The sequence below is a fragment of the Pundamilia nyererei genome, unplaced genomic scaffold (assembly GCF_000239375.1).
Source record: "Pundamilia nyererei isolate P.nyererei 1_Seehausen unplaced genomic scaffold, PunNye1.0 scaffold00180, whole genome shotgun sequence".
Lineage (NCBI taxonomy): Eukaryota > Metazoa > Chordata > Actinopteri > Cichliformes > Cichlidae > Pundamilia > Pundamilia nyererei.
Genome location: NW_005187581.1, coordinates 56465 through 70763, shown reverse-complemented (window position 1 = coordinate 70763; position 14299 = coordinate 56465). Strand labels below are relative to the sequence as shown.

Sequence of the window (14299 nt, the reverse complement as noted above, 5' to 3'; positions counted from 1 at the left end):
ATATAAACATATTTAAAATTAAAGGAATTTGAAATGTACATTGTTCCTTAATAAGGATTTGAAAAAGGGTTATTGATATCTCCAGCTAAAATATAATAAAATGCTGTTATCTATGTATGTGCTCTACGATTTACAGACATTTTAGTTAGATAGGTTAGATAGGTCAACTGTTTTCCTCCAAGAGAACATGGCTAATAGAGGTGATCCATAAAAGGTGTATAAGCAAGACGTAGAGATTTCCTGATGCAGAAAGTTATCTATTACTATTAAGTAATAGATAAACAATAACCATTAAACACATGAAAGTTCCTGTTTTTTTTCTCTATTTAATATAGAAATTTATATATTTTTTTTTTATAAAGGATCCACAGGAGCAAAAAAGGACATTTTCAGTGAATGTGAAGTATGTCCAGGCAAAGTTAACAACAAAGTTAGACGAGTTTACATTGACAGAAAGGGGAGGTTCGCTGGTTTGGCCCACTTACGATCAAAATCAGCTGTATGTGTCCCATGATGTAAAATGAGTTTCACATCCCCAAGGCTTTTCCTGACATATTTACTCACATACGTACTCCTGCTCTTCAGCACTACAGTGTTTGTTTTAAATCCACTCCACCTATTGCTTCCAGGTGGAGAATGAGTTTAAATCTGAGTATGAAGAGCTGTCCCAGCAGTGTAAGCAGTTTGCAAAAGACCTCCTGGACCAAACAAGGAGCTCCAGAGAGCTGGAGATGATCCTCAACTATAAAGATGATATCAGCTTATTGGAAGAGGAGGGCGCTAATGATCTGGCAAGACTCAAGCTAGCTATCAAATACCACCAAAAAGAGGTATGTGCAAAGTAAAATTATTATCCAGCAATGGTTGCATTGTATTGCATGTGTAATGTGGCTCCATGCTGTAGTGGGTAACACATTCACCTTAAACATGAAAGAGCCTCAGTTTGAGACCAGGAGGAGACACAAGCTGGCGAACTTGCTGTGTCGGTCCCAGCCCAGATAATTCGGAGGGTTGCATCAGGAAGAGCATCTTTTGTAAAAAGCCGTCTGCTGTGGCAACCCGTTGGAAATAAGGGAGCAGGGAAAAGTATAGTAATATTCAGCCTCTGAATAAATACTAAAACAGAAGTGGGTGTATGACATGAGTGTCATATTTTGATATATGGCAGGCCTTCATACGTTTAATTTATACCATTAATACACAGACATATGGTAATGTGTAAAATTCCAGATGGGCAATGAGACGGGTTGCTTGTTTGTTTTTTCATTGCCGGGGTTGCAGGAAGGGGAAGGAAGCAGAGAATGCCATCCTGTTAGATATCAACAAAATGATCTTTTGCACACACACACACACACACACACACACACACACACACACACACACACACACACACACACAAACACTGCATCTCAGTCAAGTGTGCCCTCCTTTACCTTAAGGCCAATGAGAGTCAGATAAGACTGTAATATTACAGCTGTAGCCTTCCAAACTGTGTAAAATAGGAAATCATGCAGGTTTTCCACTAGTATTATTTTTCTTTCTGTCACATTGCTTAACAGTGTTTTCTTCGTGATCTATTGTATAGCTGTTTTTGTTTTTTAGATTTTTGTAATAAAATGTCAACTTGCCAAATGTGAGAGTTTTGCTGAACCAAGCCAACGTGGTCTCGTCTGTGTCACTGTGAGCTGATGAGAAGTGCTGTAATTATGTTAGATTAGCTTCGGGTTTAATGACATGAGGTGCAAAGGTCTTATAAGGTTTTTAACGGTTTTCCCTTTGGCAGCTCACACAGATAACAAATGGGAATGAAGATGCCCAGATTAAATAACCAGAGTATTACAGTTGCAAGGCAACTATCTAATAAATAAATCCATGTTTGTATTGTAGCTGTAGACTGAATATGTTTGCTAATACCCTTAAAAAAGCATGTCAGAAGCTCAACATTCATGTTCATTGTTTAGGTTTGAGTTAGGGTCGGTTTTAAGCAGAGATGGGCAGTAACGCGTTACTGTAATCTGATTACTTTTTTCAAGTAACAAGTAAAGTAAGGGATTACTATTGCAGAAACGGTAATTAGATTACCGTTACTTTCCCGTAGGAACGCTGCATTACTGCGTTACTAAAACCGTGATTTTTTGCGAGAATGTCTCATGACAGTGACGTAAGCGAGTGCGCCGTTAGTGACAACAGCTGTGTGCAGATCAACAGTGGATCATATATCGATTGTGGGAGAGAGTATGAGCGTGCAGCGTTTAAAGCGTGGAAGTACTGACCTTACTTTGAGTTTGATTCCATAAAAAGTGACAAAAACATTAGCGTCCATCGTGCGTGGGAAGAAAACTTCTTTTTACAGCGAAAAAAAACCCTAAACTTCCGAGCAAGCACCGAGTGCGCTACGGCGTAATGGGAAACTCACAGAGAAACTCGCGGATTCTTCAACTGACCGCGGCACACCTGCACCAGGGTAAACCTCCGCCTACCCCACTCCTGCTTTACAGGTAAAAATAGAGCAACAGGACCACTGAGTCTTTGACTTTATTTATTTTCTGCTGTGTTTTACTTGCATCTATTTGAAAGACTGAGTGTAAACACCAAAAATATTTTATTTTATGTTCTGGAATGTGCAGAAAATAGCTTTAAATATTAAACTAATTTATTCAAGTCAGAGAATGTTGCATATAATTAAATTTTTGCTTGATGCATAAAGTTAAAAGATTAAAACTAATAAAACAAGTTAAAAAAAGAGACTTTTCCATTTGATTACATTTTGTATGATGGATTATGCAGAAAAAGTAGAATTGGGCTGAAAGATCTATCACTTTATTACCTATTCAGGTTTTAAATCGTGTTTTTAAAAAGTAACTAAGTAACTAAGTAATTAATTACTTTTGAAAATAAGTCATCAGTAAAGTAACGGGATTACTATTTTGGGGAAGTAATCAGTAATTAGTTACTGATTACTTTTTTCAAGTAACTTGACCAACACTGGTTTTAAGTAAAGGAAAAGACAATGAACTGTTAATTACATGTATCCACCTTCCCTGTACGATCTGGAAAGTCTAATACAGAGCAACTGCTTTTGAAGGAGCTGTAAACATGCCATATAAACACTGATTACATTCACAGTCCAGATTTGAATTTCCTATAGGGAGTAAATTGGGATCTTTTATTTAGCAGCTTTGTAGGCGCTGCATTGCAATTCAAATGGATGTAAATAATTGTGGTGGAAATGGTCCAAACGTGGTAACTCCAAAACAATATTCAGTTTTCTGGTCTGCTGATTTCATCCTTTTATTTCCACTGGGATGTAAAACCTTCCCCGGTGGGTAGAGCCATAAACAATAAACATGCAAATAAGTTGATTTAATTCTTGTAAAGTGTATCTGTGGATTTTTGCATCTGCTCAATCTTCAGCATTCGTCTCTAATTAATGTGGCACTCCCCTTCGGTTAGGTCCATGTCGTTATGAATGTTCCTGTTAGCTACCGTAACACCCAAAGGCTAATGCAAAAGCCGATCACGCTTTCCAGTGTCGGGATGGTGAATGTAGGAGATTTTTCGGTGACTTGCTAAATTATGGGATGGCTAAAAGCAAGAAGAAGGGGTTAAATCGATTTTCTACAACAGAATTGTTACGCTGCATATGAAGGTGAGGTAGGAAATGATGAAGAAGCAGATGCATCCCTCCCAGGAGCGACTAATAATTCATTCAGCTGTCTTTAGCTGGGAGCCCTGCGTGGCTGTCAGAGATGATGCACTTTTGGGGGAGTCGCATTTTATGACACTGCTCTTTCCTCCTTCATCCATGCAGTTGTTGCGCATCAACAAACAGGCTGGCGGATGAGCATGTTGAGTCACAGAAGGACAGTTTGGGGCCGTGCGAGTGCACAGGTGGACATGATGATGGACAGTTCCCTGTCATCTTACCGAACCCCTCTGCTATTGCCAGTAAATCTTTCTCTGCACACACTGTAAACAAACAAGCCTTGCGCTGCTTTTGCCGCAACTGTGCCTCCTATCATCTCCTCATCCCAGCAGTGTTTTAATTATCGAGTCCCAACGTGCCCTTCTCTTGGATCGGCTATCTATAGCAGCTTTCAGTCGCTCCAGCATTTTGATGGAGAGCAGAGTGTCAAGGATGAGAGTAACAATCCACCCAGTCGCCCTTTTCAAATGATAAATGTCCTCGCCAACTGGAGTTGTTAAGAATCCTTTCAAGATGAAGTCATTGGAAATGCTCAGTCTGTGAGAAATTATTATAGCATGTGGTAATTTGATTAAGAAGTTTGTTGCTGTCTCTTTGCAGTCTTATTGTTGTAAAACTGCCTGAAAAGTTTCTATTTCAGTAAATTTAATACTTTCACTCTTACTTTTTTGTTCTCTTGGAACAGGGGTGTCAAACATAAGCCCCGGGGGCCACAATTGATCCACCAAAGACTCCAATTTGGCCGGCTGGGCTGGGCAGCATTTTACAGGTTTTCCAGCTAATAAAGACCACCCCCACAGTCATTTATGCTACATCAAAGTAATTTAGTAACAGATAAATGATTAAATGTTCCTATCTACTAGAGAAATTTCTTTATTTACAATGGATTCACAGAAAAAAGACAAATTTGTGTTTTATAATTACAGGACAGTCTGGGGAATGAGCTATCAGCTTTTCTTCCGTAATTTTAGACATTTATTTCTTACAACTTTAGCCCAAAGAGCAGAGCTGACAGATTTCTTTTCATTTTGCTATGATAGAAAAACTATCATGTGGAAAAACTGAGCAGTAAGGTGTTTTGTGTTATTTTTAACTCATTTTGGACTCTGTTTTATGCCTGATTTCTTGTTTGATTGAGGAGTATATGCAGCAGTTATGAAGGTAGTGCTTTTTGTTGTGTAGAAGAGGCAGAGTCATCCCGCAAAGACATGAAACAGGATTTTACATGAATTTAAGGTGCAAGACAATATTCAATAAACTGTAACCTCATTTGGGGAGATTTTTCTTCAATAAACTTCTCATTCGTTTGGAAAACGGAAACATGGCATGAATCGGCCATTAAAAAACATTTTCATCTGCTGCTTCACATCAGAAAATCACATCTGTATAGTGCACATTTATGCGCGCACACATGCACACAGATAAGCAGAGTTCTTAATAGGAAATGCCTTTTGTTTGCGAGAGATGATCCGTAAAGTCTTGCCCCCAGTGAAGTGTTGAGGGTTAAATGGACACTTACTGGGGCTGGAAAAGCTTGTTTGTTCATGCAGAGAGCAGTTAGAGTGTTCATTGTCCGTGGTGCGATCTCTGCTCAGTGCTTTGAAACACTGGTTTCTGATCTGAAAACCTGTTAAAACTCTCGCAATAATCACGACACTCAGTCTGCATGGAAGACTTTTTTTTTTTTTAAATAGTGCTTTCTGTTTATGAATGTGAGTCATTAAAAGTCTGTTTTTGACCCTCGGCTGAACAAAATGAAGGACGTTTCTCATTTGTGTAAGGTGCAAATAGGCTTGTTTACATTTGTGCATTTATCCTCGCATCTGTGTGTGTTTTTGGCTCTGTGCGCTGATGTGCTCCCAGGGTTTAAAAAGGCCATTTATAACAGTTTGAAGAGAAATCTCCATAGGTTTTCTGTCTAAAGAGCTGAACTCACAGAGCAAGCAGCGCTTTGATGCAGCAGGAGGTCAAATCAGATAGATGTGATCAGTAACCCATAAACATTAAAGAGCAGATTATCTTCTCTCCCTGGAGCGTTCAAATGTTGATTACTTAAATTTTATACAGATATTCTTGGTATAAATGTAGGTGAGGTGAGTAGACTGAAAAATCACAGTACAAACATAAACAGACTGTCTCTTTAATATTTAAAATTGTCTGAGGCACCGAGGGGAACCCATCAATTTTACATGCAGTAGTTTGACGTTGCCCCCTTGTGATATCTCATAAAAACTGCAATTCAGATTTTCAAGCCATCTTAATGTCCCCATTAAGTAGAAATTAAATTGCACCAAGAGCAGTAAGTGTTGTGTAGGGAGAAAACCATTTGTGCTCAGCTGATCCAGGAGCAAGAATCTGATTTAACAAGTCAGTTTGCTGTGACCAAAAGTTCAGCCTTTGTAAAACTCAGAAATAAAGGGAAGCAATAATTGTATCTCACATATGTAGGTTTAACAAGTTTGCAGTAGTAGGATCAACAGAGGGGCCAGATGGATCTCTTGGGTTTTCTGTCAGGTCTTTACTTGAATTTTTTTTTCTTGTTTCTTAAGGACATGATTTTCAGATACTGTGTGTCTACTGTAAATAGATTTTTAGACCTCCCACTTCTTCTTTTGTCTTTAATTGTCCCAGGTTCCTGAAGTTTTTTAAGGACACGCTGCACACAATATCTCTTTGGCATCTTGTTGGTGAAAAATACTATACTTTATCCTTGTGTTGTGATGTGTTTTTGACAGACTGTTAGTAACAAAGTGTGAAAGATACAACTTAAATTTGTTTCTTTGCTAAATTGTCTCTTATGTTTACACAATATACTATTTAATATCATGAGCTATTTTTTTTTTTTGCTGAATGATTCATGGCTCAGTGTTAAGTTGCTTGACAAACAAAATATTCCTTTGAAGGTGGTCAGGTACAAAGACTGCACTGAAAAAAGAGCCAAAGATTTCTGATGAACTCAAAGCCACTTAGCAGCAAATTATAAAGAAATGCTCAAGACCTTTGCACAGTATTGAATAGATGATGGATAGGTAACTGTAGTGTGCACCAAAATCTTCTATAAACTCAAATCTTCCATAATACACACATTTTAACTATAATGACAGATATTAGACGTTTACATTTTTAGATATGTAATTACCCTTGCAACTCTGAGAGAGTAGTGGAGCAAAACAATGGATTTCATATAACCTGTATTTCAACCTACACCCATCTGAATGCTGTTTGCTTGTCACTGTGTGTCTGTGATAGCGACAAAAAAAACTTTCAGCAGTTCTTTTATGTCGGTAGAGCTGCAGGGGAACATGTCTTTGCCGAGCTAGAAAGCACCAACAGCTCTCACACAGTTACAGGCACTTTCCTGGCATTTTAGGCTTGGTGATAGGCAGTTTGCTGGGAGACATTTTTCAAACTGGACTTGGATGGTTTGACCTGTGCAAAAAAGCCACTTAAGGCAAATATGTCACTTTACTGCGGCTGGCTTTGATAAGTGACTGCGACAGATGAGAAATGGCTCTACAATATTTCAATAGAAAGGTGAACTTTTTTTTATTTAAGAGCAATCAAAGGTACAGCCAGAGAGATTTTCTGTAGAGAATAAAACCTGTTCTTTTAACCTGGCTCTTAAATAAAATAGCCAGCAACATCTTACTTAGAACGCAGTCTTTTAATTTATACCAGACAATTTAATTCAATCTCAGGCATTTATTACTTTCTAATTTCAGCCCACGTGTTGAGTAAATACTCACATTGATTTCCTATATATCATGTTAATTAGCATAATTTCCTGCCTCGCCATCACTGCCAGTGTTTAATGTATCGTGCTGATTATCGCAACACGTCAAGAAGCCCAAGGAAATAGTGTTTACAGTTCTTAATCAGGATTAAGGTTCTGATGTTTAATTAAAGATGCAAGTTAAAAATAAATTCCTCTGTTTATAAATGGAACACTCAGAACTTTAAAGACCTGAAATGACGCAGGTTTGATGAATAAGTGGCAAAAGCGGTTTTTAAATAGTGGTAAATTATATTTATAGCTGTGGTAGAATTTAAGACTTTCTATTTTTATCATTATTACTATTTCTATTTTACTTCAGTCTGCACCCATGGGTTCACTGCAGTAAGGCCCGTGCTCAAAGAAATCATCTGAAAAGAAAAAGTTGGGACTTTTTCTTCTCTTTATTTTTCAAATACAGTGTCGTTGTCTCTCACACACATTCATTCAGTCTTCCCTTTCTCTTTATCCCGCTCTCAAATTTGGTTAAAAAAAAAAAGAAGAAGAAAAAACGAGTATACCACTTCTTCTTCTCCTCTCATCCATAAAATTCAGCCCTTTCTATCCTTCTGCTCTGCATTTCCTCTCACATTTTCAGGTAAAACTGTAGTTATGGAAATATGAGCCATTCTGCTTCAGACCCCAACACAGATAAGGATCTGTGGTTCCCATGGAAACGAGGCTGCAGAGTTGGTGAATTGGCACCCGCCGGTGCTGGTCAACACTTGATATACTGATATGGAAGCTCATCAGGATTTTTCACAGCATTGTGTGCTCCTGCATAATTTGCTTGCATATGCATGCATGCTCATGATGTAACCCTCATTTGTAGCAGAATTTGTTTTGCTTTAACCGGGTATGCCTCCATATACCTACACTCAGGCGAGAAGCACTGAAGCTAATCTGCTTTTCTGATGCATCGCTATTTTAGCGTTACTGAACATTTTATTTCTGCTCACTCACATGCATTCACAGTCACGTTAGGTATTTGTCTTTAAATTAAGTTCCAATCATATTCAGACCAGGGCTTTAAGAAAATCTCAGAAAAATCCTATGCAGTCATTCTTTTTTAAACATGTAGAAATATTTGAGATGGCCCACCTGCCTGCTTAAAGCCACCTTTGTTTCTGTAAGACAGCCAATATGTTTTTCAGTCTAAAATACTCATGCGTGTACATGATAACCCTTCAATTTTCTACACCACCAACACATCCTACTCAGTCTTTTGTATTCCGTTAACTGAAGCTTGCTGCAGGTACTAATTCCAGGATACTGACACAAGGGCATGATAGTCGGTGTAAAACCTTTAAATAGTCTTAGGCTGAGGATGATTTTTCCAAGCAGGCCTATATGCCTGCTATACAAAGCTAATGTAATAAAAGTTATTTTGAGCCATTTAAAAACAAAAAAATCAAACAGCATAGATGAAACATTTAAACCTCTCCCCTTCCCTTCTTATATCCCCCCTTTAAGTTTGTAGCTCAGCCCAACTGTCAGCAGCTTTTGGCATCACGCTGGTATGATGAGTTCCCTGGCTGGAGGCGGCGTCACTGGGCGGGAAAGTTTGTCACCTGTGTCTTCATAGGTCTCCTCTACCCTGTGTTTGCTCTCTGCTACCTCATCGCTCCCAAGAGTCGCTATGGCCTCTTCATCCGCAAGCCCTTCATCAAGTTCATCTGCCACACGGCGTCCTACCTGACCTTTCTGTTCCTGCTGCTCCTCGCCTCCCAGCACATTGTTATCACGGAGTATAACAGGCAGGACAGGCAGGGCCCTCCACCCACCGCTGTGGAGTGGATGATCCTGCCCTGGGTACTGGGTGAGTACAGTGGTTTTGTACTCTGCATTAGGATGATTATACTGTTTGATAGTGTACTGATGGTGAATGTACTGGTGAATTGCTGAAGGTAAAAAAGTAGAGAGCTTATTTGTGGTCAGTTAATGTCACTAAATCTTTAAATATTGGGTTTAAATTACTCTTGCTATGACAACCATACACCTCAGCTGATGTTTCTATGGAAAAGTCAAATCTAAACTTTCCAAACTTCCAAACTTTACAATTGTTAATGGGAACAAGTGATTTTTCTTTAGTTGCTGATCGACTCCAAATACTACACAAAGTAGAACTGGATCAAAGTGCTGAATGAACATTAAGCCTATAAAAAAATGTTATTTTTTTCATCCTGCCTCGGGCATCCCAGCAGATTTTGAGCTCAGTGACTAAGTGCTTCTTGTTGACATGCTTTTCTGCCTTCCACAATTTTTACTATTTACTTTTTAGCCATGCTACCAACATGACTTTAGGCATTGACTTTAGTCCTTCCATCACCTTTGGTCCAAAATAATCTCTTCAACAACAGCCAACAAATCCAATGGGGGTTGTATCGGAAAGGGTGTCCAGCACAAAAAAATCTGCCAAGTCAAACATGCAGAGATGCCCACTGTGGTGACCGCTTCTGAATAAGGAAGTAGCTGAAAGTAGCTTTTTGATCAACTGTTTGTAGTTCAGGCATAATGTATTATTCTTCCTGATTGTTTTTTTTCTTTTCCTGCACTGCCATGAGGTTAACTTACTTTTCTTTAGTTTTGAGTTAAATACCATGTGTCCATTGAAAGGGAGATTTTTAATCTCAGTGGGACTTCCATCCTCTATTTATCCAGATAAAATAATGACAGTTGCATCCATTGAAATATTATGAGACTGAGGGTGTCCGTCAAGTAGAATTGTGAAAATGCTTTTTTGATTTTTTAAGCTGTTCAGTACTTTGGTTTATAATCAAATACAAAATTGAATGGCATTTACCACAGCCTTAGCTCTCTTTCATCATGTGTTCGAGCCAGCCTGTAAATGTCAACATGGGAACATTGTAAACTGTGATAATGAAATTTGGTAGACATGTTTGTTTGCTAATGTACAGTAGCTCACATCTCCTCAAAGGGCATGTCAATAAAATAGCCAGCCTGAGTCAGGGGTGCTACAGTAGCTGCAGATTGAAGAGAACATAAGGAGTATTTTTATCTTTACAGTCCTCACTTTTTTAAAATAATATGCAATCATATAAAATGCTAATACTGGACACATGCTCTGTTTTTCTATAATCTAATTTCTAGGATTCATCTGGGCAGAGATCAAGCAAATGTGGGATGGTGGTTTTCAAGACTATGTTCATGACTGGTGGAACCTGATGGACTTTGTCATGAACTCTCTGTACTTGGCCACTATCTCCCTGAAGATTGTAGCCTATACTAAGGTAACCACTAGTGTTGACAATAGACTAAACAGGCTGTGACCTTTCTGTATGCTCAAGTTATCTTTTCTTTTTCTTTTTTTGCTCATCCAGTACAGCGGAAGTAAACCCAGAAACCAGTGGGAAATGTGGCACCCGACACTAGTTGCTGAAGCAGTGTTTGCCATTGCAAACATTTTCAGTTCCCTGCGCCTCATTTCACTGTTCACGGCCAACTCTCACCTGGGGCCACTGCAGATTTCTCTGGGGCGAATGTTGCTCGACATCCTGAAGTTCCTCTTCATCTACTGCCTGGTAAATGTTTGCGCACGAGCAGAACAAAGACAAGAAGTGGAACAGTAAATTATATGTGACAGAAGTAGTGAATGAAGTTACATAATTTCGCCCACACGCTGCATTTCTTTTCAGGTTCTGCTCGCCTTCGCTAATGGCCTGAACCAGCTGTACTTTTACTATGACACTAAGGCTTCAGATGAGAAAGGAAAGTGTAAGGGCATCCGATGTGTGCATCAGAATAACGCTTTCTCCACGTGAGTTTGCATGAATCCTGTCTTGCTTGCTCGAGTAGTGTGAATGTGTGATCTTGTGTGTGAGAGAGAGTGTCAAAGAATCAGAGAGCTGTGCGTTCGTGTATATCGCTGTTACTTGTTACAAAATGTGGGAACTCAGTCAAATTTTCAGTTGCTAAGAAAAGCTGGTGTATTAGCAGAATCTCATTAACACTAAGTGAAGGGTTCCTTCAGTCTTTTTTAAACCATCCTGCAACTGAATACATTTTCAACTAGCAAGGACACATTTTATTTACTGCATGTATCTGTACTGTTTAGCAAATTTGGCTTACATCGCATACGTTGTCTTGCAGATTATTTGAGACCCTGCAGTCTCTTTTCTGGTCTATCTTTGGTTTGATCAGCCTGTATGTGACCAATGTGGATGCTGACCACCAGTTCACTGAATTTGTCGGTGCCAACATGTTCGGGGCCTACAACATCATTTCATTGGTGGTCCTCCTCAACATGCTCATAGCTATGATGAACAACTCCTACCAGCACATTGCTGTGAGCACTAATCAAAAACACTGCAAACAGTCATGTAAGTGTAACAGTTCAACCAAAACATTCATTCTTATCAACTATACCTCAATCTGATTTCAGGACCATGCAGACATTGAGTGGAAATTTGCAAGGACAAAACTGTGGATGAGTTATTTTGAAGAAGGGGGTACTCTGCCAGCTCCTTTCAACATCATCCCCAGCCCCAAATCATTCTGGTACCTCATGTGCTGGATCAAGAAGCAGGTGTGGAGGACAAGCTCCAAGCGCCCTGACACCATTGGTACCCTTGGGGTAAGGCTGGTGTCAAATGTGTTTGTATGGTTTTCACATACAGAGAGAGAAAAGGGGGGTTGGTTGGTTTGAAAAATGAACATAAGGAATAATAAGCTGAAAGATTTTATTGCTGTTATCTTTTTAACTTATAACTGAGAAATTCAGTTATACTAATTCATAGTTTGTAAATAAGTTGTGGTTGGAGGTTTATGACTTTACAAAGGCCATTCAAGGTTTTATCAACTCCAAAACCAGTTGATGTGTGTTTGGATCATTGTCTGGTTGGAAGACCCAATTGTACAAGTTTCAACATTCTAGTTGCTGATTTTACGTGTAATTGTAAAATTTGGAGGTTCTCCACCTTCATTGTTCCACCCACTTTGTACAATTACCAGTACCACTAGTAGCAAAACAGCCCCAGAGCATGATGCTATCACCACGCTTTTTGCCTGGTACAGTGTTCTTAGGTTTGAAAGCCTTACCTTCACTCCTCCAGACATACTTGTACCTCTTGTGACAAGCTCAATGTTTGTTGCACCTGACCATAAAACTTTCTGGCAAAGGTGAAAGTCTTAGTTTTGGAGCAGGGACATCTTTCTTGGACCCTCTCGGTCCATGGATGTAAAATATGCTTTACTGTGGAGAGTAACTTGTACTTATATAAAAACAAAGTTGTTTGAACTCATAATGTTGAAGTCTGGAGTTGTATAGGAATGGCTTCCAGAGTGCTTCCTGATATGACCAGGCATAATAGCGGTGATTGAGAGCTGAATTTCCATGACTTGAGCTGAATTTTATTAAAAAAATAATCAGGCAACTTTACTTATAAGAGAGAGTCAAGATTTGCTGCTCTGCTTTGTCTTGTATGACACTAAACAAAATAACCCAGTGAAATAAGTGTTAGTTTCTGTAGAAAGTAGAATTTTCACTTTATTGCAGCCTAATTTTAGAGGGAAACTTTTTCGTGTTTGATGGCGCAGCACTCAGGAGACACACATATCGAGCCTCACAGATAGCAGAGTTTACAGAAAAGTGTGATACCGTGAAGAAAAACAAAATATGTTTTAGGTTGTTTTTTTTTAACTCATCTCCCACTCTTTCTCTAACCAACCTCTGGCATCTGATGTCTGTGTAGAGGCGAGCTGCAGAGAACCTGAGGATAAACCATCAGTACCAGGTAAGTGCAGTCTCTTTGAAAGCAAGCTGAAAATAATTACAGTCTCTCACCACTGTCTGTGTAAGTGTGTGCGGCAGACACAAATTGGCCTCTTTAGGTTTCCAGCACTCAGTTTTCATCTGTTCATTTTCTTAATTACTTTTACAAAAGGGGGGAGGGGAGGTGGGGGTCAAAGGGTGAGAGGTGGATACACACAGGGCAGGTTCAACGCAGGGCTGACACCCTGAAGCGGACGTTCCATAAAAAGCTTTTATGATGTTTCACAAAATCAGCCAAACAACTGAACTCAGTAGGATTTAAATCACTTTTCATTGTAGAGGAGCACATTTGTCTGTTTCCTGTCTCATTCATTTGAAGTTTGTATTGAATAAAGTTTCAGATCTTTTGTGTTCAAGATTTTTTTTAAATTATTGTAGGAGGTACTGAGGAACCTGGTGAAACGTTATGTGGCTGCCATGATTCGAGATGCCAAGACAGAGGAAGGCTTGACTGAAGACAACTTCAAGGTAGTCTTCTTGAATGAATATGACATAATTATGTTTGAGAGTTATTTATCATCATGTTTGTATATTTTTCTTTTGCATTTTGGTTATATTTAATCTTTTTTTCCAATGCGTTGACTGTTAATGCAAATCCTTTAAGGACATGCCTGCAAGTCATCAGACAAACTAATAACAGTCATCTTCTGACAAGATAATGATGATAAGACAATATATATGTGGATGTATGAGGAGATGGTTTAAGTGCTCACTAATCCAGATTTTCATCATAGTTCAAAGGTATTTGAAAGGCATTGTGACTGTTTTTCCTAGTTTAACAGACATAACCATGATCATACAAAGATAAATAATGCATCAATTATTAGTCTAGACTACAGGCATTTAGAGACATAGTGTTGCTTTGTCTCATAACTGTTTTTGAGTCAAAGCTAGCTAGCTAACTAGTTAGCTAACTAGCTACAAAGCTAGCTAGATAGCTTTTTTAGCTAAATCAATACAGCTCAGTTTTTGCTGATACCAACAGTGGGAGCTAGTAGTTATAAATTTCACAGTCAAGCTGCTCTTTGTT

The 14299-nt window shown here is 38.8% G+C and overlaps 1 protein-coding gene across 2 annotated transcripts in view; it reads left to right on the top strand.

Annotated features, from left to right (window-relative positions):
- The window catches only part of trpc4a (transient receptor potential cation channel, subfamily C, member 4a), a 33636-nt gene that overhangs the window by 17743 nt on the left and 1594 nt on the right, over positions 1–14299 (top strand). For both annotated transcript variants that reach the window (XM_013914251.1, XM_005746565.1), the window contains 9 exons: positions 630–830; positions 8952–9297; positions 10590–10729; positions 10820–11020; positions 11135–11256; positions 11589–11784; positions 11881–12072; positions 13190–13231; positions 13648–13737. In XM_013914251.1, coding sequence (XP_013769705.1) covers positions 630–830; positions 8952–9297; positions 10590–10729; positions 10820–11020; positions 11135–11256; positions 11589–11784; positions 11881–12072; positions 13190–13231; positions 13648–13737 — 1530 coding nt within the window. The remainder of the gene's footprint in view (positions 1–629; positions 831–8951; positions 9298–10589; positions 10730–10819; positions 11021–11134; positions 11257–11588; positions 11785–11880; positions 12073–13189; positions 13232–13647; positions 13738–14299) is intronic.